The 23261-nt window shown below is 43.8% G+C and overlaps 1 protein-coding gene across 3 annotated transcripts in view; it reads left to right on the top strand.

Moving 5' to 3' along the window:
• Positions 1 to 19790, top strand: part of clint1b (clathrin interactor 1b) — a 33316-nt gene extending 13526 nt beyond the window's left edge. Inside the window, exons 2-12 of one of the 3 annotated variants that reach the window (XM_055879128.1) lie at positions 6239 to 6343; positions 7158 to 7254; positions 7367 to 7475; positions 10740 to 10913; positions 12003 to 12183; positions 12343 to 12589; positions 13023 to 13104; positions 13608 to 13685; positions 15181 to 15452; positions 15616 to 15751; positions 15910 to 19790. In XM_055879128.1, coding sequence (XP_055735103.1) covers positions 6239 to 6343; positions 7158 to 7254; positions 7367 to 7475; positions 10740 to 10913; positions 12003 to 12183; positions 12343 to 12589; positions 13023 to 13104; positions 13608 to 13685; positions 15181 to 15452; positions 15616 to 15751; positions 15910 to 16280 — 1852 coding nt within the window. In that variant the 3' untranslated portion in view covers positions 16281 to 19790. Of the gene's footprint in view, positions 1 to 6238; positions 6344 to 7157; positions 7255 to 7366; positions 7476 to 10739; positions 10914 to 12002; positions 12184 to 12342; positions 12590 to 13022; positions 13105 to 13607; positions 13686 to 15180; positions 15453 to 15615; positions 15782 to 15909 lie in introns of all 3 variants that reach the window. The other 2 variants (XM_055879122.1, XM_055879136.1) reach the window with 2 other exon arrangements.
• Positions 19791 to 23261: the final 3471 nt, after the last annotated feature.

Genomic DNA, 23261 nt, shown 5'->3' with positions numbered 1-23261 from the left:
GCGTTTGTTAATCCATCCGCCATGAAACACACATGCTTCATACACCTAAAGAAGTGTATTCCTGTTTCATTGAATGTCCAGGTCTACCCAATGTTCTTTTTGGAACAAACCGGTTTGAGCTGTGGTCATTTGTTGATGCTAGAGCAGAGTCGCCTTTTTTGTAGGCCTGTGAATCAACCCCCCCCCCCCCCAAAAAAAGAAAAGATAAATAAATGAACTTCATCAGGGTCTCAACTTGCTGTTGAGAGTTAGAATAGTAGAATACACAAGGAGAATTTTCAAAATTTGCTTGTGCATCAGCAGTTGTCAGTCACTGACACACAAATTGTTTTAGATTTGGTAAGTTACAGTAGTCTAGCCAGCCGTATAAACTTGTAGTAATCATGGTCGAATTCTGACCAGAAGCCCCTATTGATTTTTCACTCGGATATATTAAAAACTGCAAACATTTATCTCTACCTTATGGCAAAATATGTAGAATTCCAGCAAACTTGCTTTAAAACTGCAACATTTTCTCTATGCCCATGGCAAAGTGTAGAATTGTACTCAAATTGAACTCGAAAGCTAAAATGTTCTGCAACAAAAATGCACTTAGAACCCCCAAAAGGCTAGGGGCAGCTCTAACAGCATGTGTGGATATGGATGTCGGTACAAAGACCCGCGAGCCACTGCGGCTCCACATGATGAGTTCAGATTTTTTGTGGCCCCCACCCCGTCAAAGTTGGACATCCCTGATCTAGAGTCTCTGTGTAGCCTATGGGTGATCAGTTGTCCGTTATCTCAGACTTCAAGTTTGTTTATTCGTCATACATATGATATACTTTTGAGTGCAATGAAATGCTTACTTGCAGACTTGATATAATTGGCTCGTTCATCACTCTCGTCATTCTTTCCCCAGCTCTATTCCATTGTCCTCCCATCTGTCACTGAGCACTTTACCCTTGACCTCCTAAGGATCTGAGCACCCGTCTGGCAAAGCCCTGGCTAAACCCAGCCAGCAGCCAGCTTTTGACTAGCCTAATCAGACCTGTGGTCACTTAAGGCGTCAGCTAGCCGAACCGAAGGAGTGTGCTCACATACTCCCTTCAAAGACCTTCGCTTAAATATAAAATAAAAAGCTTCAATAGTACTGATTGTCCATTTTGAGACACCGTAACCAGTATTCACTTCCTCAAAAGTCCGAATTAATCTATGATAATTTAAGAAATCTGTCATTACTTTTGATGTTTTTGCCAAAGAGATCTTAGTCCCGCAATTTTAAATCTAACTAAGATGTTTGGTACAGTATTTTTCAATTAAAAAATGTGCATGAAAATGGGTAATCTTTTGTTGAATGACTACAGACTTTATTGAAGAATCCCTACTGTTGACCAATCACTGACGAAGCGGTTTAGACTTTGGCTTGCCTCCAGAAATTATATTGTGTGTCCGAACAGCCCCCAAAAAACTCACCGAAGTCCAAAACAAACAAAAACTTCACAAAATGTTTTCATAATATATGCAAAACTCATGCAGGCTCCTTTAGGGCCACCTCCACTACTCTAGACCCCCGGTAGGTTACTGTGTGCAAACAAATGTAGGCAAATAGACTGAGTGTGAAATAGGTTCAATAGGGAGGAGAATTGTAAATATGCTTTTCCATGTAGTGTTGTGTATTGTCCGATCTCTTCGCTAGGCTGATATTAGGGTCAGGAATTAAGTCAATCTCCCTTCCTATCGATAGGGCTCTAGAGCCATAAAATGTGATCTTTTTTTTGTTTTGCCATCAGCAACATGTGGAAGAGCTTGGCATGTGTCGTGAAACTGAACTAATCTGTGAACCTGCGTTTCTGGATTTAAGAAACCCTCTTGGATGTAATTAGATTATTCTAAACCAGAATAAATTGATCCATCCCAAGTCCTTTGCCAAATCCAGGGATCCGTTCCAAAAGCTGGTTTAATCACAGATTTCCTTCTGCTGCGAGTTGCAGAAAGAAACATGTCGGCTTAGCTTATGCATAGGGTTTTGCACAGTGCACATGTAGGCTTAGTTAGTCTATGCATCCATCTACTGGGGACAAAGTAGTCGAAGGAGCTGCATTTCCTGCCCTTTGAGAACAGGTGTTCAAACGGCAATCTCTCAGACCTGACCAAGTTGCTGTTCCTCTAACTCTTCCATCATCCATGTCCCAATCTGTGGTAATGGCTTCCGGTGCTGCATACCTGGCTCTCCACTCAACCTGCTCCCTCCCTGTGCAGGTGTGTCTTTGGAATTTATTGAGAGTGGGAGTGAAGGAAGTGTTTGTTTTCTGTCTAAATGACAGTAGGGATGATTAGTAAACGTGCTGGAAGCCTCAGGGGAAGGAAGAGTCTGTTGGGCCATGGGGAGAATCTCAATTGCATACTCCTTGCCCCCTCAAAAACCCTTGGATGAGAAAGCCAGAGGTCCCTCCCATCTGACCTTCTCCTCCAATGGGTTTTGAGTAGGAGACAAGTCGAGAGGATGCGAGCAGTATGCTATTGAGATTCTCCAGAGTCTTGACTCCTCCTCGGTCCTCTTCACACATCTGCCTGGTCAGGGATGACCAAGGAAGGGTTAGCGCAGCGTGTCCCAAACTAGGGGTCGAGGACCCCATGTTGGGTTGCCTGATTTGAAAATGGGGTCGTGAAAAACTGAAATAAAATAAATAAAATTGTGCTTGGTTCATAGAACCGAGGTTACGTCAGTAACGGGAAGGGGGGGGTTAGGGGTTATTATTGCTATTGTTGTTATTATTGCCTAACGTTCTATACTTCTATACTTCTCAATACCTTTCTGATGCATTTCAGTCACTTCAAACCATGCTTCCTTCAGATTGAAGTAATGTCAGACTCATTTATAAGACTGTCATAGCCCCAATTGGGGGGGGGGGGAGTTATCATTGACAATTGATATCAAAAGGGGGTTGCGGGCCAAACTTTTTTGGAACCCCTGGGTTAGCCTAATCATCCACACAGTCATGTTTGGTCCCTTCTTACTATGGCTGAACAGTCCCTACAGGAATCACATTTACATACACCTGGAATTTGACCTGTTGAAATGGTGCTGACGGCAATAGACAAAATATAGGCCTAGGCGTACAATACCCATTTAATCCTGCAGTTTTCACGTGGGAATGTCCCTTGGCTATATACAATTAGGTAATGCCACGAGTGAATTCTTTCATTATTGAATAGTTGACCTGCCTTGTTGTTTCAGCTAACGTGTTGTCCCTCCATTGCAAGCCGACGTTACCATGTTTACCTCGTTTTTTTAAAGATGTAGAGCATCGCAGTGCTGTGTCCCTTCACCCTCACCTTCCATTAGCTGCGTCAGGTGGGGCCCCTACTCACTCCCTCGCATCTGTCCCGGCTGAACTGTGGCAGGGGGTTAGAACGGCTGGTCCCTAGGTGTGATCTCAGTCACTAAAATAACATTGCATCACATTTTATCACTCTGACGGATCTTCCATCAGCTGATGGAATGTCATCGTACACTGGGTGTACAAAACACTAGGAACACCTGCTCTTTCCATGACAGGCTGACCAGGTGAAAGCTATGATCCTTTATTGATCTCACTTGTTAAATCCACTTCGAATATTGTAGGTGAAAGGGAGGAGACATGTTAAAGGAGGATTTTTGAGGAGAGACGAGACAATTGAGACGCAGATTGCGTTTGTGTGTCATTCAGAGGGTGAATAGGCAAGACAAAATATTAATGTGCCTTTGAAAGGGGTATGGTGCCAGGTGCACCGGTTTTGAGTGCATCAAGAACTGCAACGCCGCTGGGTTTTTCACACTCGACAGTTTCCTGTGTATCAAGAATGGTCCAACTCCCAAAGGACATCTGGCCAACTTGATAGAATTGTGGAAAGCATTGGAGTCAACATGAGCCAGTCCAATCCCTGTGGAATGCTTTTGACACCTTGTAGAGTCCATGAATGAGTTTTGTTGTCAGCTGGTACATATTTCATTAAGCTGAGTGGTTATGGGTGTCTATTTGAGTTGTCATAATAATCCGGTCAAGCTGCTTTTCGAATCAGGATAGATCTTGAGAACCCTTTTTCCTCATCAGTCAATTTAATTGCCGTCTTTATACCCTGGAGTGGCCCACTCTGACGCTCCTTCTGACAGTCCAGAGTAGAAAGTTGTGTCGAGCCCAGCTGTTTCCTGGCACTCTGACTGCTCTGCTCTGTGATTTGGCAGGTATGGTGATGGGAGTGAATTGAGACCTGACAGGAAATGGCTGATTTGTTCTATATGGTCCACACTGAGTCACATTGATCTTTATGGACATCTGGAGCCCTCCCAAGCTGCTCTCAGAACAGGCCCAGTCTGAACAGAGGAGTTAAGCCTTTGCTGGACATGATAGGCTAAATCAGAAGTCTGTTAAGAGCAGCCTTACCCCTACCTATTCTAACACCACCACCCTAATACTCAAAACACACCATGTGCTGTTATGCCATGTACTGTTATGCCAAGTACAAGACATTATTCATGCAGAATATGAAATAGATCATGCTCCACAATGTACAGTTCAAGTCGGGAGTTTACATACACTTATGATGGAGTCATTAAAATTAGTTTTTCAACCACTCCACAAACTTCTTGTTAACAAACTATAGTTTTGGCAAGTCAGTTAGGACATCTACTTAGTGCATGACAAGTCATTTTTCCTACAATTGTTTAAAGGCAGATTATTTCAATTATAATTCACTGTAACACAATTCCAGTGGGTCAGAAGTTTACATACACTAAGTTGACTGTGCCTTTAATCAGCTTGGAATATTCCAGAAAATGATGTCATGGCTTTAGAAACATCTGATAAGCGCATTGACATCATTTGAGTCAATTGGAGGTGTACCTGTGGATGTATTTCAAGGCCTACCATCAAACGCAGTGCCTCTTTGCTTGACATCATGGGAAAATCTGAAGAAATCAGCCAAGACCTCAGAAAAAAGATTGTAGACCTCCACAAGTCTGGTTCATCCTTGTGAGCAATTTCCAAATGCCAGAAGGTACCACGTTCATCCGTACAAACAATAGTACGCAAGTATAAACACCATGGGACCACGCAGCCATCATACCGCTCAGGAAGGAGACGTGTTCTGTCTCCTAAAGATGAACGTACTTTGGTGCGAAAAGTGCAAATCAATCCCAGAACATCAGCAATGGACCTTGTGAAGATGCTGGAGGAAACACTTACAAATGTATCTATATCCACAGTAAAACGAGTCGTATATCGACATAACCTGAAAGACCGCTCAGCAAGGAAGAAGCCATTGCTCCAAAACCGCCATAAAAAAGCCAGACTACGGTTTGCAACTGCACATAAGGACAAAGATCGTACTTTTTGGAGAAATGTCCTCTGGTCTGATGAAACAAAAATAGAACTATTTGGCCATAATGACCATCGTTATGTTTGGAGGAAAAAGGGGAGGCTTGCAAGCCAAAGACCATCCCAACCGTGAAGCAGCGGGGGTGTCAGCATCATGTTGTGGGGGTGCTTTGCTGCAGAAGAGACTGGTGCACTTCACAAAATAGATGGTATCATGATGGAGGAAAATGATGTGGCTATATTGAAGCAACATCTCTAGACATCAGTCAGGAAGTTAAAACTTGTTCGCAAATGGGTCTTCCAAATGGACAATGACCCCAAGCATGCTTCCAAATTTGTGGCAAAATGGCTTAAGGACAACCATTTCAAGGTATTGGAGTGGCCATCACAAAGCCCTGACCTCAATCCTATAGAAACATTTTGGGCAGAACTGAAAAAGCGTGTGCGAGCAAGGAGGCCTACAAACCTGACTCAGTTACACCAGCTCTGTCAGGAGGAATGGGCCAAAATTCACCCAACTTATTGTGGGAAGCTCATGGAAGGCTACCTGAAAAGTTTGACCCAAGTTAAACAATTTAAAGGCAATGCTATCAATACACTAACTGAGTGTATGTAAACTTCTGACCCACTGGGAATGTGTTGAAATAAATCATTCTCTCTTCTATTATTCTGATATTTCACATTCTTAAAATAAAGTGGTGATCCTAACTGACCTAAGACGGAATTTTTACTAGGATTTAAATGTCAGGAATTGTGAAAAACTGAGTTTAAATGTATTTTGCTAAGGTGTATGTCAACTTCTGACTTCAACTGTATATGATATATCCACCAGTGTCTTTCAGTGTGTGTTTTTTTTATTGATGTGATTCTTATATTAGCCTAATGTTTCATGTCTCTTGCAGCACTAATGTGGTGATGAACTACTCTGAGATCGAGTCCAAGGTGCGAGAGGCCACCAACGATGACTCCTGGGGTCCCTCTGGACAGCTCATGGGAGAGATCGCCAAGTAAGGGACAACCACTGCACAACACTGTCCTATCACATTTACAAAAACTAGGCCGGTAGTTGTGCCTAGGGCCGGGGATGTATATGTATGTTTTAGCGCCATGTTTCAAAGACCTGTATCGCAAGAATCAATATATCAATATATATATGATTTTTTTCCCATTTTGAGTCTTTTTTGGTTTTGTATCCCTTGCTCCTTCTGTGCTGTGTGCAACTGTGTGCAACTGTGCACCTTGCCACTCGCACAGACACCAAGACCTTCCCCCTGCCACTCACAACAAAGACATGAAAGATCACTTCTTCCTCTCTGACAATTAGCAGTTTCAACTCGCTATTTGCGTTTGCGGTTCGGTCAGACATATAATCGGTTGTATGGGCACCGAAACACATTGAGATATTATTTTAGTGTACTGGAAAATATCTTAACCTTTTGTAACAATCCCCTTTTTATGTCTCAACTCCCAACTTTTAACAGAGCAGACCCTACCAAGACTGGAGTATCAATGAACATGATTGTTGCTCTGCCACGTGCCACCTATAATCATCAACATGCGCTAACTGTTTAGTCTGTGTTTTATAAACATGCAATGAACATAAACATATGCATTTAAGGAATTTGCAATTCGTTCTCATTCTGAGAAATAAGCGTCGTCTTATCCAGGTAGGCAACATCTAAACGAAGTGAACAGGCTATGTTGTTCAAAAAAAACAGTTGTACCGATTTTATGTTTTTTTTGTTGTTGTTGGGAATATCGCCCAGCCCTAGTTGTGCATTTGCCACTGATCCCATCCGTATTTCTTGATCTACCTCTCAGATCCACGTTCATGTACGAGCAGTTCCCCGAGGTCATGAACATGCTGTGGACCAGAATGCTGAAGGACAACAAGAAGAACTGGAGGAGAGTTTACAAGGTGTGGAGAGTCTCCCTTCCGCTGCTCATGTATCATTCATACGATCATGTTGATTGCGGTGAGGAAGCCGAGCGCCGTGTTGTTTCTAACTGTGTTGCACCTCTTCCCCCAGGCCTTACTACTACTTGCATACCTCATCAGGAACGGATCGGAGCGCGTTGTCACCAGTGCGAGGGAACACATCTACGACCTTCGCTCCTTGGAAAACTACCATTTTGTCGGTAAGGAAACATTTGGGGCCGGCGCAGCACAGAACGACAAAGAAAAGTGTGAAGCCTAATCCTAGGTGTTTATTAATTCCGTAACCATCCCACACTTCTCTTCTAAACCAATCAGGATGTCCTCAGTGGTGAGACTGTTGGTTCTCAGATGGAAAACCCAGGAGAATTCATTAGTGAGGAGGAAGTCTCCAATGCTGGAGTACTGAAGAGTCAGTTCCATCATGTTCTGGTTTTAAATTGGTATATGCACATATGTAATGTGCACAAATGAACAGTATTTAAATCTTCAAGTTGAGTTTCTCTATGGATACCAACTGTACGCATTTGTGATTTGCTATGACAGAGGTACAAACCTTTGATGGGTTCTGTACATGTTTTGTGTGCTAGACCTAGCCTGAATAGCTCGCCTTGTGTTTTCAGTGGCACAACAACGCATGCTTTCGAGGCTAATGTCGTCACGAGAATGTGAGAAACTCTGAACGTGTGCATTCCAAACATGGCTTGCTGTCCCTGTCAAATAGAGACCTTGTAGCTGTCGTAAGGACAGAGATTCAGCAGGAGACATACATACATACAGTACCAGTCAAGTTTAGACACATTCAGTTTACTCACTCAAGGGTTTTTCTTTATTTTTACTATTTTCTACATTGTAGAATAGTAGTGAAGACATCACAACTATGAAATAACACATGGAATCATGTAGTAACCAAAAAAGTGTTAAACAAATCAAAATATATTTTAGATTTGAGATTCTTCAAAGTAGCCACCCTTTGCCTTGATGACAGCTTTGCACACTCTTGGTATTCTCTCAATCAACTTCATGAGGTAGTCACCTGGAATGCATTTCAATTAACAGGTGTGCCTAGTTCATTTGTGGAATTTCTTTCCTTCTTGATGCGTTTGACCCAATCAGTCGTGTTGTGACAAGGTGGGGGGGATATACAGAAGATATCCCTATTTGGTAAAAGACCAAGTCCATATTATGGCAAGAACAGCTCAAATAAGAAAAGAGAAATGACAGTCCATCATTACTTTAAGACGTGAAGATCAGTTAATCCGGAAAATTTCAAGAACTTTGAAAGGTTCTTCAAGTGAGGTTGCAAAAAACTATCAAGCGCTATGATGAAACTGGGTCTCGTGAGGACCGCCACAGTAATGGAAGACCCAGAGTTACCTCTGCTGCAGAGTATAAGTTCATTAGAGTTACCAGCCTCAGAATTGCAGCCCAAATAAATGCTTCAGAGTTCAAGTAACAGACACATCTCAACATCAACTGTTCAGAGTACACTGTGTAAATCAGGCCTTCATGGTCAAATTGCTACAAAGAAACCACTACTAAAGGACACCCATAAGAAGAAGAGACTTGATTGGGCCAAGGAACATAAGCAATAAACATTAGACCGGTGGAAATCTGTCCTTTGGTCTGATGAGTCCAAATTTGAGATTTTTGGTTCCAACCGCTGTGTCTTTCTGAGAGGATAAGTTACTCACCTAGAGTAGGTGAACTTATGATCTCCGCATGTGTGGTTCCCACCGTGAAGCATGAAGGAGGAGGTGTGGGGGTGCTTTGCTGGTCTTTTTTATTTATTCAAGGCACACTTAACCAGCATGGCTACCACATTCTGCAGCGATACGCCATCCCTTCTGGTTTGGGCTTAGGACTATCATTTGTTTTTCAACAGGACAATGACCCAATACACACCTCCAGGCTGTGTAAGGGATATTTGACCAAGAAGGAGAGTGATGGAAGGCTGCATCAGATGACCTGGCCTCCGCAATCACCCAACCTTAACCCAATTGAGATGGTTTGGGATGAGTTGGACCGCAGAGTGACGGAAAAGCAGCCAACAAGTTCTCCGCATTTGTGAGAACTCCTTCAAGACTGTTGGTTGTGATGTCTTATATTTGTGATACCTTCACTATTATTCTACAATGTAGAAAATAGTAAAAATAAAGAAAAACCATTGAGTGAGTAAACTGAATGTGTCTAAACTTGACTGGTACTGTATATACATGCATACATACAGTTCATACAATCTTCTGACTTTAAATGTCAGCATTCCAAAAGAAAAGCCTATCATCAGGCAAAATCTGTCTTAACCAATAAAGCACAGGTGTTGTCTACCAGGCTCAGATACAACATGAATGTAATAATATACATAATGAGATACCAGACATGACTGGAACAAAACATTCTAGATTGCTTGGTGATCTAAATAAATAAGACTAAAAAAATATTTGCGTTATAGCTGGGAATTAATAAAGATTTACAAACTTGACTCACAAACTTGAAAAAATCCGTGGCAACAAATTGGCAGGAGTCGTGCGCATCTTCGCCACAATCCCTTTCATTGTTGGTGGTTATGAGAAACGGAGGGATGACATTGCATCACTACTTTTAATTATGCTCAGGGGAAGTAATGTTTTGGAGGCACCATTTTGGTTCCAGTTACATTTAGCAGTTGGAAGTGGCTCTAGAACGTTGTTTCCAGAGCTGAACCGCGTACAGCGGTTTGCTTTAAACTTCATTTCAGTCTACACAAATGAACCTAGAGCCAAGCGAATGACCCTCTGAGACCTCTTATTTTCGTAGTTTCAGCGAGTGACTGAATGACTCCATGTACATGATGCGGTTAGACCAGTTACCCAGTAATGCTCATTTAGGACTCTGGGTCTGTCTATAGGCTAAACAAGCCTGTCTAGAGACGCGCACACAGACCTTTGTTCAGATAATGTTTAGGCACGTTGAAGCCTAAATCTCAGTACATTCAAGGTTACTGTCCCTTAAGGATAGGTAGCCATAAATGTGTGTTCTCTCTCGAAGTTCAGTATATCTTGAGAAATTCACAACTCTGGTGAAGTTGCCTTTTTAGTCATTGGATATTGTGTTTTTGTGCTACACTTAATCCAATAACAAATGTATTTGGGTGATGGCAACCATTAAATATTTAAATAGGGAGGCCAATATATTTACAGTAGGGCTATTTTAAGTCGCGCTAATCTTTTTTCATGCTTCCCTCTCAAGAATTAGCATTTGGTGCATGGCATTAGTACAACTAGGTTCCGTTACATAAAGTCCTCGCTCAGACAAATACTGTCCCCAGGACAGGCCTGTTGTGGCAGTGAAACAATGGTGCCTGGAATGTTGGCGCGAATGTGAAGCCAAAAGTGAAATGTTTTTTATTTTATTTTCTAATTTGGTGAATGCTAGTATGCTAAGGTTCCTATCCTGTTGTATCTTGTGTTCCTCCTTACCGTCGCCAGATGAGAGTGGGAAGGACCAGGGCATCAACGTGCGTCAGAAGGTGAAGGAGATGGTGGAGTTTGTTCAGGATGACGACAGGCTCCGGGAGGAGAGGAAGAAAGCCAAGAAGAACAAGGACAAGTACATCGGCGTGTCCTCGGACAGCACTGGAGGAGGATTTGGCAAGACCAGCCGTAAGTTTCACCACGCGGGGGAGAGGGCGCGTAATCTGTGATGCTCTGCTAAAGGCGTGGAAGAGAATGTGGTATTGTCGTTCGGCGCCGCGCTCTCACAAGTGAGGCGGGGAAATAGACGTTATGCTGTTGCAACGTTCGTAAGGGACGTTCCCCTCAGTCAGCGGGGGCATTTTCCCTGTAAGCAGACATACAAGGTTCAAGTAAGTAAGTAAGTAAACACACTGACTGATTTGCCTCGAGTCGCTTTCTCTGCAGGCCTCAGTCTGTCAGTCTACAGACTCGGAATGCTTCCAGAATATCACACCTCATTCCCCTCCTCTATTCCCCACAGACCTCTCCCTCCCTCATCTCACTCCTCCTCCTCCTCACTGATCTTTTGATTAGAGCTGTTTTCACTCCGGGGCCAATCACGTCTCATCTCCTCTCACATCTTCATCTGTGAGATTTCTGATCATGTTTGTACGAGAGAAACCTCACCATTCATGTAACGGAACAGATCTTCCACAAATCCTTTTTTGATTTGTTGCTTTCTGATCTGCTATTCCGATATCTAATCAAGGGGGCTGGCGGGTCCCTTGCCATTTCATTAGGATTGGGTTGGAGACGACTCACTAGAGTTTGCACTTTATTTCCATGCGCCGCTCATTGATTCCTCCCTTTGATTCCCGATATCTTTGATTTGCTGCTGTGATTTCCCACTTCATTAGTCAAACGAGAGTTCCCATTTGTCAATTAATGATGTGGTAGGGAAGGGAATTATTTTTGTCACACAGGATCAAAATACCGAAGCGATGGGAGACATTAATCTAGGATTGTTCATCTAGGATGCTCGCTCTGTTTCAGCAGACATACTGTAGCTGTGCAATGTTTGTGTTGGCAGTGGGGCCCATTTTTCAATGCGCGATAAACAGTTATCTGTTGCAAATCATAATTGGCGTTCCAGATAGATGCGGAGCATTTCCACAATGCCTCTCGTGTTAGTGAAGTGAGGCTCACTCAGCATAGCTACAACACATGGTAATGGTACCAAAACACACTTGATTTTTCCGCACGTGTCAACCCCTGTTTCCCCCCTCTGCCCCTCAGCGGGCGAAATGTTTGACTCGGAGCCCAAAGGGAAGTGGGATGAGGACTGGGACAAGAGCAAAGGAGCCTTCCCCTTCAGCGAGAAGCTGGGAGAGATCAGCGACAAGATCGGCAGCACCATCGACGACACCATTAACAAGTTCCGCAAGAAGGAGAGGGATGACTCGCCTGACAGAATCAGGTACCGCCGAGTGTATTTAAGTACAATGACCAAAATGCTTATTAAGTTAATACAAATCTGCTTAATGACGGATCATTTCTTCTTGAAAGACACGTACAAGATAATCTTCACTCCTTTTAATGTTTGTATTTTGGGGGGGGCTTTTCTTTCTCCCCCCAGTGACAACGAGGAGGACAGGGTATCGCGGAACGGCCGGCCGTTGTCGGGGTCAGGGAGTCTGTCGGGGGTGGAGTTCAAAGACGAGGAGGAGACTGTTACGACCAAGAGCATCCAGATCACCCAGGCAACAGAGACCACCACCACCACCACACGCAAACGGGGCGGCGTCCCGTCCAAAACCGTGGACCTGGGGGCCGCCGCCCACTACACAGGGGACAGGAGCAGTCTGGACGCAGACGACGCAAAGGTACCACTGCCCTCGTGTACCACTCTGACCACTGACCTAGGCCGCTGCTGTATGTCAGCGTAGGCCTATAGCGGGGATGGAGTCCACGCAGCACCTGCTTTTGAAGCCTATAGAGAACACTGTTGAATTGTCTGCAGCATCTATTTTCATCAGTGCGTTTTTATTGAGACTGAAGCACAAGATGGTGATCATTTCCTGTGGGACAGAAGGCAAGCTGTGTTGCGTCTCTTCTGACTGTCTAATGAGATGATAGAAGTGGATGGCAGCAGGAATAGTGAACAGCAGGAGCTCCTGGGCTGCCTATTCCTGACTGTTTCTAGACTAATGCTGCCCCCTTGTGGCAGCTTTAGGAAGGGTAGCCCCCCGTTTTATTCCAACTCCATTTAAAAGTGAACAGCTTGTGTAAGAGCCATTCTATTTCTCTCCTCTTCAGACGTCGGTCAGCCAGACTTCAAGCAGTGGCCTTGCAGACCTTCTGATGGTGGACTCTGGGTCCAGTCAGGCGGCACCAGCAGGTAAGACCCCTTCACTTATCTAATGAGTCACAGTGGTATAGACAATGAGAAGAGCTTGGTATTCAAAGAGATGGCACTCTAAAGCAAGATGGCTCAAAGCCATCGATGTATAGAATTGCCCTTAACCGCTCCTCCAGAATCGTCTGTGAGTAGTAGAGCAGGGGAGGGCAGGAGGCGGGCAGGCCTAAGAGGCCCAGATGTCAGGCCAGTGTGTCAGGCAGCTTAGCTAGAGGAGGAAAGTGTGGTAGCAGAGTATGACCAGCTGTCTGAGGCTGAGCCAGTCTCTGGTGGGAAGGGAGTGCTGCATGCACACACACACACACACACACACAGATGCTGCTGTCCCTGTTCATCGTGTCCTTGCCGCTTCCAACCAAACAGCTGGGGCCTGTCTCTCACACTCAGCCATGTACTCTGGTAGGGAGCAAGATGAAGACATCTTCATCACCTCCACTGTCACACTGTTCTCCCTCTTTCACTGTGTGTGTGTGTGCGCCATCCAGGTGGAAGTTCAGACCTCATCGGTGGCTTTGCTGACTTCTCCTCCCCAGCTGCCTCAGCCAGTCTCCCTTCATCAGCCGGTATGTCTCACCGCTTTCTCGCTCCATTATCCGAACAGTATCCTCTTTCTGTATCACAGCTCCGACCATTCGTCTTAGGCAGGCCGCTCCCACTTCCCAATGACCTAGTAGTCAGGTTAAATCCAGCAGAAATGTTTTCATTAACCTAGGAGCAGAAGAGGTGAATACCTTAGTACAGAAGCACCCACGACAGAGATATTTAGAGGATCCAGAGGCCCCCCTCCCGTTCCTGCTGAGGGATTTGTGGTTGCGGCCCACGTGTTGTCCTGTCCTGTGGAAGTGAAGGTCTTGAAATATTGATGAGTCACTTCCTCCTGAGCCTTATGAGGACAGACACCTGTCAGCTCCCATTTGACACAGCTTATCTCCCCCATCCTCCACCCTCTGCTCTGGATGGATGGATGGATGGATGGATGGATGGATAAAAAGAGAGAGGGATACAGGGAAGACGAGAGGGCCCCAGCAGCAAGTCTTTGGCAGTGTATCTGCTATCTAGATTGGATTTACACTTGACAAAACTCTTTCCATGACGTAGACATCGGTGAATCCAGGTGAAAGCTATGATCCCTTATTGATGTGACTTGTTAATTAAATCCACTTCAATCAGTGTAGATGAAGGGGAGGAGACCGGTTAAAGAAGGATTTTTAAGACAATTGAGACATGGATTGTGTATGTGTGCCATTCAGAGGGTTACTGGGAAAGACCCAGTAAGTGCCTTTGAATGGGGTATGGTAGAAGGTGCCAGGCGCACCGGTTTGAGTGTATCAAGAACTGCAACGCTGCAGGGTTTTTCACGCTCAACAGTTTCCTGTGTGTATCAAGAATGGTCCACCACCAAAAGGACATCCAGCCAACTTGACAACTTGTAGAGTCCATGGTTTGACGAATTGAGGCTGTTCTGAGGGCAGAAGGGGGTGCAACTCAATATTAGGAAGGTGTTCCTAATGTTTTGTACACTCTGTGTATACTAATTAGCCATTGTCAGAGTCCTCCCTGGATTTGTGCGTATGTGTGTGTGTGTGTGTGTGTGTGTGCCTGCTCAAGCAGTACCCTCTGGGCCAGGTGTGTGTGATGTGTGTTCCCATGCAGTAGCCTCTGGCCCTAGTGTTAGCACACACTCTGTCCTGTGTCAGGTCCCATCAGCACTGGGCTGTGTGTGCTGGTACTCCCCTCGGGGCGATATCTGTTACCTTCACTGTTCACCCGCCCTGCCTGACAGGGTGCACATCGCCCTTTCAGAAGAAATGGGACATGTATGCCTTATTCATTTCTCTTCAAGTTGACTTGGGAAAACAAAACTGAACACTGTGGATAATAAAATCTTTACTTATTTTGTAAAAAGATTTTAAGATAAGCACAGCAACTCATTTATTTTTTCAAAGAAAAAACACATAGTTTTATTTAAAGTCGTTGGTATAAGGGTGGTTAGAGATTCATAGATATGAATCTGGTGAATTCTTTCATTTTCTAAATGATCCTCCATTGTCTCCGTAGGGCCAGGGTCCAATGGGAACGGTGAGTTTGGGGACTGGAATGCGTTCTCCAGTCCTCCGGCCACCACCACTCCGTCTCAGCCAATCACACACCTGTTTGGTAGCATCCAGCCTCCCCCAGCCTCGGCCCCCACCCCGCCATCAGCTGAGCTCTTTGACCTAATGGGCTCCAATCGTACCTCCCTCAGCGCCTCCCAAAGCATGACCTTCTCCATGTGTGGTACCCAGAGTGTGGGCGCCGCCAACACCGGCCTGCCCATCTCCAGATCACAGGTACAGGTGGCTCACAGGCCTCCAACTCACTACACCCGTCATTGTTACAGATGGAGGTGCCTCATTATCACTGAAGATGTCTATGTTGTGAATACAAAGAAGGATGTATGTTGTGTGGTTGTAGGATAGACGAATGTCTTGTCTCTTCTTTGGGCTGTTGTAGAACTTTGGGCCAATGCAGGGGGGCTTATTGCCGCAGCACATGGGACTCCAGAAGCCCTCCCTCCCCCCCACATGGTCGGACCCCAGCGTCAACATCAGCCTGGACTTCCTGTCTCCTGGTATGCAGTCGGCCAACTGTAAGCCAAGCCTCAATATGTTACAGCAAGGTCTGTTATTAACTCAAGCTCTCTACTTTTCTCTTTGTTGGGTGTCAACTCACTTGTAATGTGAATATCTGTGTGTCAGTGCAGGGAGATTGAAATGACTGTTAATAGGACCTAATTTTTCATTTCAGATCCCCTGCTTCCAGGAGTCCAGTCACCCATCAACCTGGCTCAGAGTTTTGGAGGCCTGAATATGAACATCCAGCCCACAGCCACACCCGTCAGACCTCCGATCAACCCCATGATGCCCGCCAGGGCCATAGGCCTGGGCATGCCTCCCACCATGGCAACGGGTACCATGGGGATGGGCGCCGTGGGAATGGGAGGAATGCCTGTCAATCAGGGAATCATGGGAATGAACCTGGGCGTGGCCCCCTCAGGCATGGGCCTGCAAGGCACCCTGGGTATGCCAGGAATGGGCATGGGGCAGCCCATGGTCAACACTGCCATGATGCAACCCAAACAAGATGCCTTCGCAAACTTCGTCAACTTCGGGAAATGAGAGTGCTGAAGGATTTGTGTGGAAGAGTATGTCAGAATACACAATTTTGAAGGAAAAGCTCATACTTGAAAAATATCTGATGGTGTTACCCTTCAATCCCTACTTTTTATATATACAGGTGACTGCCAAAATAATGGAAACACTTAAAGTAAATAGTAAATATTGAAAGCAGGTGTGGTTCCTGATTTAATTAAGCAATTAACATCCCATCATGCTTAGGGTCATGTATACAAATGCTGGGCAAGCCGTTATTTTGGCTACCATGGCTATGCCCCCGTAGGATGACAATACCCTCATCCACAGGGCGTGAGTGGTCACAGAATGGTTTGCTGAGCATAAAAACGATGTGAACTTTATGCCATTGCCGAGTCACCAGATCTCCACCCAATGTAACACTTATGAGAGATTCTGGAGCGGTGCCTGAGTCTGTTTTCCACCACCATCAACAAAATACCAAGTGATGGAATTTCTTGTGTAAGCATAGTGTCACATCCCTCCAATCGCGTTCCAGACACTTGTAGAATCTATGCCAAGGTGCATTGAAGCTGTTGTGGCTCTTAGTTGCCCAACACCCTATTAAGACACTTTATTAATGTTTCCTTTATTTTGCCAGTTACCTATGTATACTGAACACAAATATAAACGCAACATGCAACCATTTAAGTGATTTTACTGAGTTACAGTTCATATGAGGAAGTCAGTCAATTGAAATAAATTCATTAGGCCCTAGCTCACACATGACTGGAAATAATATGTTGGTCACAAATGCCAATGGGCCTCAGGATCTTGTCACGGTATTTTCAAATTGTCATCCATAAAATGCAGTTGTGCTTGTTGTCCGTAGTTTATGCCTGCCCGTACCATAACCCCACCGCCACCATGGGGCACTCTGTTCACAACGTTGACATCTGCAAACCGCTCGCCCACACGACGCCATACACGTGTTCTGCGGTTATGAGGCCGGTTAGACGTACTACCAAATTCTCTAAAACGATGTTGCAGGTCGGCTTATGGTAGCGAAATTAACATTACATTATCTGGCAACAGCTCTATTAGACATTCCTGCAGTCAACATGCCAATTTGCACTTTCCCTCAACTTGAGACATCTGTGGCATTATGTTGTGTAACAAAACTGCACATTATAGAGTGGCCTTTTATTGTACCCAGCACAAGGTGCACCTGTATTTTTCTGTTTAATCAGCTTCTTGATATGCCACACCTGTCAGGTGGATGGATTATCTTGGCAAAGGAGAAATGCTCGCTAACAGGGATGTAAACAAATTTGTGCACACAATTTGAGCTAAATAAGTTTTTTGTGCATATCGAACATTTCTGGGATCTTTATTTTCCGTTCATGAAACATGGGACCAACACTTTACATGTTGCATTTATATTTTTGTTCAGTGTATGTACTGTATAAATCAAGAGTTTGAATTTGTTTTGGGGGTAGGGGAGGGGGCTGTGGCGTATCTAATGTGAGATTTTGTAAATGGTTGAAGGCATATACAGTATACTTTTGAAAGAAGGAGAAAGGTGTCTCCTACACCAGATAAAAACATGGTAGGTGTGTTACTTTGTCCCTTTTCTACTTTCATGTTGTCATCTCTCTGTTTCAAACCTGTCATAAGAATGTTCAGGAATTACCTCGCATTTACCATAATTCATTGACCATATGTAAATATATTTTCGGTGTGCAAAAAATACATTTTTGCGTTATTGATGACGTCTTGGACCGTATGACGTGGAGAGCAAGCCTAAAGGACAAAGAAGTACCCCAAGTCCTTAAATTCAATTTTTTTTTTGTTGTGTTTTGAAGTCCGATTACATTTGAATATCTGAAACCTACAGTCTGTTACTGCTGCATGTTTTAAGCTGAACTTTCAATGCCCTCGGTTCTATTGCCTGTTCTACTGTCTTAAGAGGTTAACCATCAGAATCAGCATTAAGCAAAGCTGTTAACCCCAAGCACCAGCTTCTGTTGTGTCCCAAATGGCACCCTATTCCCAACACACTGAATGTACAAGACCCCTCCCCCCCTGCCTTTTGCCCTCAGAACAGCCTCAATTCGTTGGGGCATAGACTCTACAAGGTGTCAAAAGCGTTCCACAGGGATGCTGGCCCATGTTGACTCCAATGCTTCCCACAGTTGTGTCAAGTTGGCTTGATGTCCTTTTGTTGGTGAACTATTCTTGATACACACGGGGAAATGTTGAGCGTGAATAGCCCAGCAGCGTTGCAGTTCTTGACACTCCAACCGGTGTGCCTGGCACCTACTACCATACCCTGTTCAAATGCACTTCGATATTTTCTCGCCCATTCACCCTCTCAATGGCACACATACACAAGCCATGTCTCAATTGTCTTTAAAAATCCTTATTTAACCTGTCTCCTCCCCTTCATCTACACTGATTTGAAGTGAATTTAACAAGTGTCATCAATAAGGGATTGTAGCTTTCACCAGGTCAGTCTGTCATGGATAGAGCAGGTGTCCTTAATGTTTTGTACACTCAGTGCCTAGTGCACTATAAAGGGATTAGAGTGCCATTTGAGATTTATATGCTTTTCCATCCAAATGTGATCATGTACAGTGGCATTGGTAGTGTTACACAGACAGAGGCTGTCCTCTCCTTCCTGCTATATGGTGCCTCACAGTGAAACCCATGCCTTGTTTGTCATGAGTATGGTCACAGGGGCTGACACAAGAATAAATCACTATTTGATAGAGATCCTTAATCGTTCGAGTCCTTTTAAGTATATTCATGGATATTAAGCCCATATATGCCACAGCTTGGTATGTAGTGTGTGTTGTGAGGTCATTGTGGGGAGGTGTATGACTGTGGCCAGCAGGAGTGGCCTGTTAGGCCTGGTGGTGATGGGGAGACAAGGGTTTAATGGGACTGTGGAGAAGGGGGGGACTATTGACTCTGAGTGAAACTGTCTGCATCCCTGCCTAGCACTCTAACGGGAGAGTGGGGACAGACCGAGAGAGAGATGAGGCCTGGGCTGAGTGCCTCTGACCTGCCCAGTGGTACCCCTCATCACTCTCCCTTCCACTGAAGGCTGAAGGCGGTGTTTCTTGCATCTCTCTCCCAATGTGAAGGTTATTTCAAAGGGTGTGTGTGTGTGTGTGAGAGATATTTCTCCATTTGCTGCTGTGCACACAGAGGCAAAAGAACACCCCTTTCTGTCATACTCCGAGGCATTGTTTCAAATGACCAAATGTTTATTTTATTACTCAAGATTATTCCATAGTGTTTGTATGTTACATATTCAAATATGAAACTGACTGTAATGTGTTAATTTACATAATGTTGAATGAATGGGAGAGTTACTAAAACTATTATTAGTTTATGCAAATATGAAAAATAGAAGGATAAAGCAGCTCTTTCATAAGCTAGTTTCTTTACTTTTCAGTACATATTGTTTTGATTGTACTCAACAATATTTTATGTATTTCAATAAACTGTTCATTAAATCATGATTAAAATGGCATTAATTTATCACGCAAAGCTTCTATTAAGTTATCTTCATTTTTTGTTGTTGCTTAAAGTGATACTCCTTGACAAACCAAATGGCAACGTCAACAGTCACTTTGCTTGTATAGTATAATTTTCATGGAATATTCCTTGAACTGAACCAGAGAGTGAAGGAGGAGATAACTGAACCCGAGAGTGAAGGATGGGATAGCTGAACCAGAGAGGGAAGGAGGGGATAGCTGAACCAGAGAGTGAAGGATGGGATAGCTGAACCAGAGAGGGAAGGAGGGGATAGCTGAACCAGAGAGGGAAGGATGGGATAGCTGAACCAGAGAGGGAAGGATGGGATAGCTGAACCAGAGAGGGAAGGATGGGATAGCTGAACCAGAGAGGGAAGGAGGGGATAGCTGAACCAGAGAGTGAAGGATGGGATAGCTGAACCAGAGAGGGAAGGATGGGATAGCTGAACCAGAGAGGGAAGGAGGGGATAGCTGAACCAGAGAGTGAAGGAGGGGATAGCTGAACCAGAGAGTGAAAGAGGGGATAGCTGAACCAGAGAGTGAAGGAGGAGATAGCTGAACCAGAGAGTGAAGGATGGGATAGCTGAACCAGAGAGGGAAGGATGGGATAGCTGAACCAGAGAGGGAAGGATGGGATAGCTGAACCAGAGAGTGAGGGAGGAGATAGCTGAACCAGAGAGTGAAGGAGGGGATAGCTGAACCAGAGAGTGAAGGAGGGGACAGCGGGACATTAAAGTGATTCATTAGCAACACGATGGGTATAATTAAAGCATGTACAGTGCTTCAGAAAGAATTCTCACCGTACACATTTTGTTGTTACAGCCTGAATTTAAAATTTATTAAATTGAGATTTTGGGACAATGGCCTACACATAATACCCAATAATGTTAAAGTGGAATTGTGTTTTTAGACATTTTTGCAAATTAAATAAAAATTCAAAACTGAAATGTCTTGAGCCAATGCGTATTCAACTCCCTTGTTATGGCAAGCCTAAATAAGTTCAGGAGTAAAACTTTGTTTAGCAAGTCCAGTTTGTGTATGTGACCAATCAAATTGGATTTGATAAGTTGTATGGACTCAATAGTGTTTCACATGATTTGTATCCCACACATACAATTCTTTGTAAGGTCCCTCAGTCGAGCAGTGATTTTCAAACACAGATTCAAATCAAATCAAATTGTATTGGTCACATACACATGGTTAGCAGATGTTAATGCGAGTGTAGCGAAATGCTTGTGCTTCTAGTTCTGGCAGTGCAGTAATATCTAACAAGTATTCTAACAATTCAACCACAAAGACCAGGGAGGTTTTTCTATGCCTCGCAAAGAAGGGCTCCTATTGGTAGATGGTAAACATTTTTAAACCAGACATTGAATGTCCCTTTGAGCATGGTGAAGTTATTCATTACACTTTGAATGGTGTATCAATACACACAGTCACTACAAAGATACAGGCATTCATCATAACTTGGTTGCTGGAGAGGAAGTAAACCATTCAGGGATTTCACCATGACGCCAATGGTGACTTTAAAACAGTTACTGAGTTTATCCTGTTTGCAATGTATCCTGTTTGCAATAACACACTAAAGTACAAATGCAAAAGAGGTGGAAAGAAATGAACTTTTTGTCCTGAATGCAAGCGTTATGTTTGGGGCTAATCCAACATATCACTGAGTACCACTCTTCATATTTTCAAACATGGTGGTGGCTGCATCATGTTATGTGTATGCTTGTCATCGACAAGGACTAGGGAGGTTTTTTAGCATAAAAAGAAATGGAATCGAGCTAACCACAGGCAAAATCCTAGAGGAAAACCTGGTTCACTCTGCTTTCCAACAGACACTGGGAGACACATTCACCTTTCAGCAAGATAATATCCTAAAACACAAGGCCAAGTATTCAATGGAGTTGCTTACCAAGATGACGTTGAATGTTCCTGATTGGCCTAGTTACAGTTTTGACTTAAATCGACTTTAAAATCTATAGCAAGACTTGAAAGTAGCAAGGATCAACAACCAACGTGACAGAGCTTGAATAATTATTTTAAGAATGTGCTAATATTGTACAATCCAGGTGTGTGCAAAGCTCTTAGAAACTTACCCAGAAAGACTAGCAGCTGTAATCGCTACCAAAGGTGATTCTAACATGTATTGATTGACTCAGGGGTGTGAATACTTATGTAAATGCAATATTTCTGTATTTAATTTTTAATAGACTACAGTCGTGGCCAAAAGTTTTAAAAATGACACAAATATTAATTTTCACAAAAATATCTAAAGACACTGAAGCAGCAAACTTTGAAAATTCATATTTGTGTCATTCTCAAAACTTTTGGCCACAACTGTACATTTGCAACATTTTCTAAAAGCATGTTTTCGCTTTGTTATTATGGAGTATTGTGTGTAGATGGGTGAATTATTATTTTTTAATCCAGTTTGAATTCAGGTTGTAACACAAAATGTGGAATAAGTCAAGGAGTATGAATACTTTCTGAAGGCAGTGTATGTTGGTTTCTCAGTCATTTTGATTGGTTTCTCAGTCATTTCAAAGGTCCTGGCACCTTTGTCTAGAGCGCTGAGAGATGTCAGTGATACCAGGTTACACAACCTGGTCTCAGAGCATTTTGTATTATTCTGTGGTTAATCCGAGACACTCCATTTACTATGATATGTTACGTTTCGTATGGTATGTATTAATTTGTAGATGTCCATCATCCATTTCCTAAGGTATGCTACGAATTACAGTTCGTATGATACAGTATGTTACCAATAGCAATTCATACAATATGTTACGAAATCACAAAACGTACAATATGTTACGAATTTGCAAAATGTATGATATGTTACAACTTTGTTGTGGCTAACAATGGCTAGGTGGCTAATATTAGCTAGCTGACTAACGTTATCTGGGATAGGGTTAAGGTTAGGAGTTAGGTTAACTCTTAGGGGAAGTGTTAGATAACATGCTAAGTAGTTGCAAAGTAGCTAAAAAGTAGTAAGTAGTTGCAAAGCGTTAATAAGCTAAAAAGTTGTCCATGATGCGATTCGAACACACAACCTGACAGATGTATAAAATCGAGCACACCGCCATGCAATCTCTATAGACAAACATTGGCAGTAGAATGGCCTTACTGACGAGCTCAGTGACTTTCAACGTGGCACCGTCATAGGATGCCACCTTTCCAACATGTCAGTTCGTCACATTTCTGCCCTGCTAGAGCTCCCCCGGTCAACTGTAAGTGATGTTAGCAGCAGTGAACACACAAGCCTAAGATCACCATGCAGCAGTGAAAACGCGTTCTCTGGAGTGATGAATCACTCTTCACCATCTGGCAGTCCAACGGACAAGTCTGGGTTTGGCAGATGCCAGGAGAACACTACCTGCCCCAATGCATAGTGCCAACTGTGAAGTTTGGTGGAGGAGGAATAATGGTCTGGTGCTGTTTTTCATAGTTTGGGCTAGGCCCCTTAGTTCCAGTGAAGGGA

This window comes from Salvelinus fontinalis, chromosome 2 (genome assembly GCF_029448725.1).
Source record: "Salvelinus fontinalis isolate EN_2023a chromosome 2, ASM2944872v1, whole genome shotgun sequence".
Lineage (NCBI taxonomy): Eukaryota > Metazoa > Chordata > Actinopteri > Salmoniformes > Salmonidae > Salvelinus > Salvelinus fontinalis.
The sequence above is the reverse complement of the archived record's forward strand: the minus strand, read 5'-3'. Positions and strand labels throughout refer to the sequence as shown.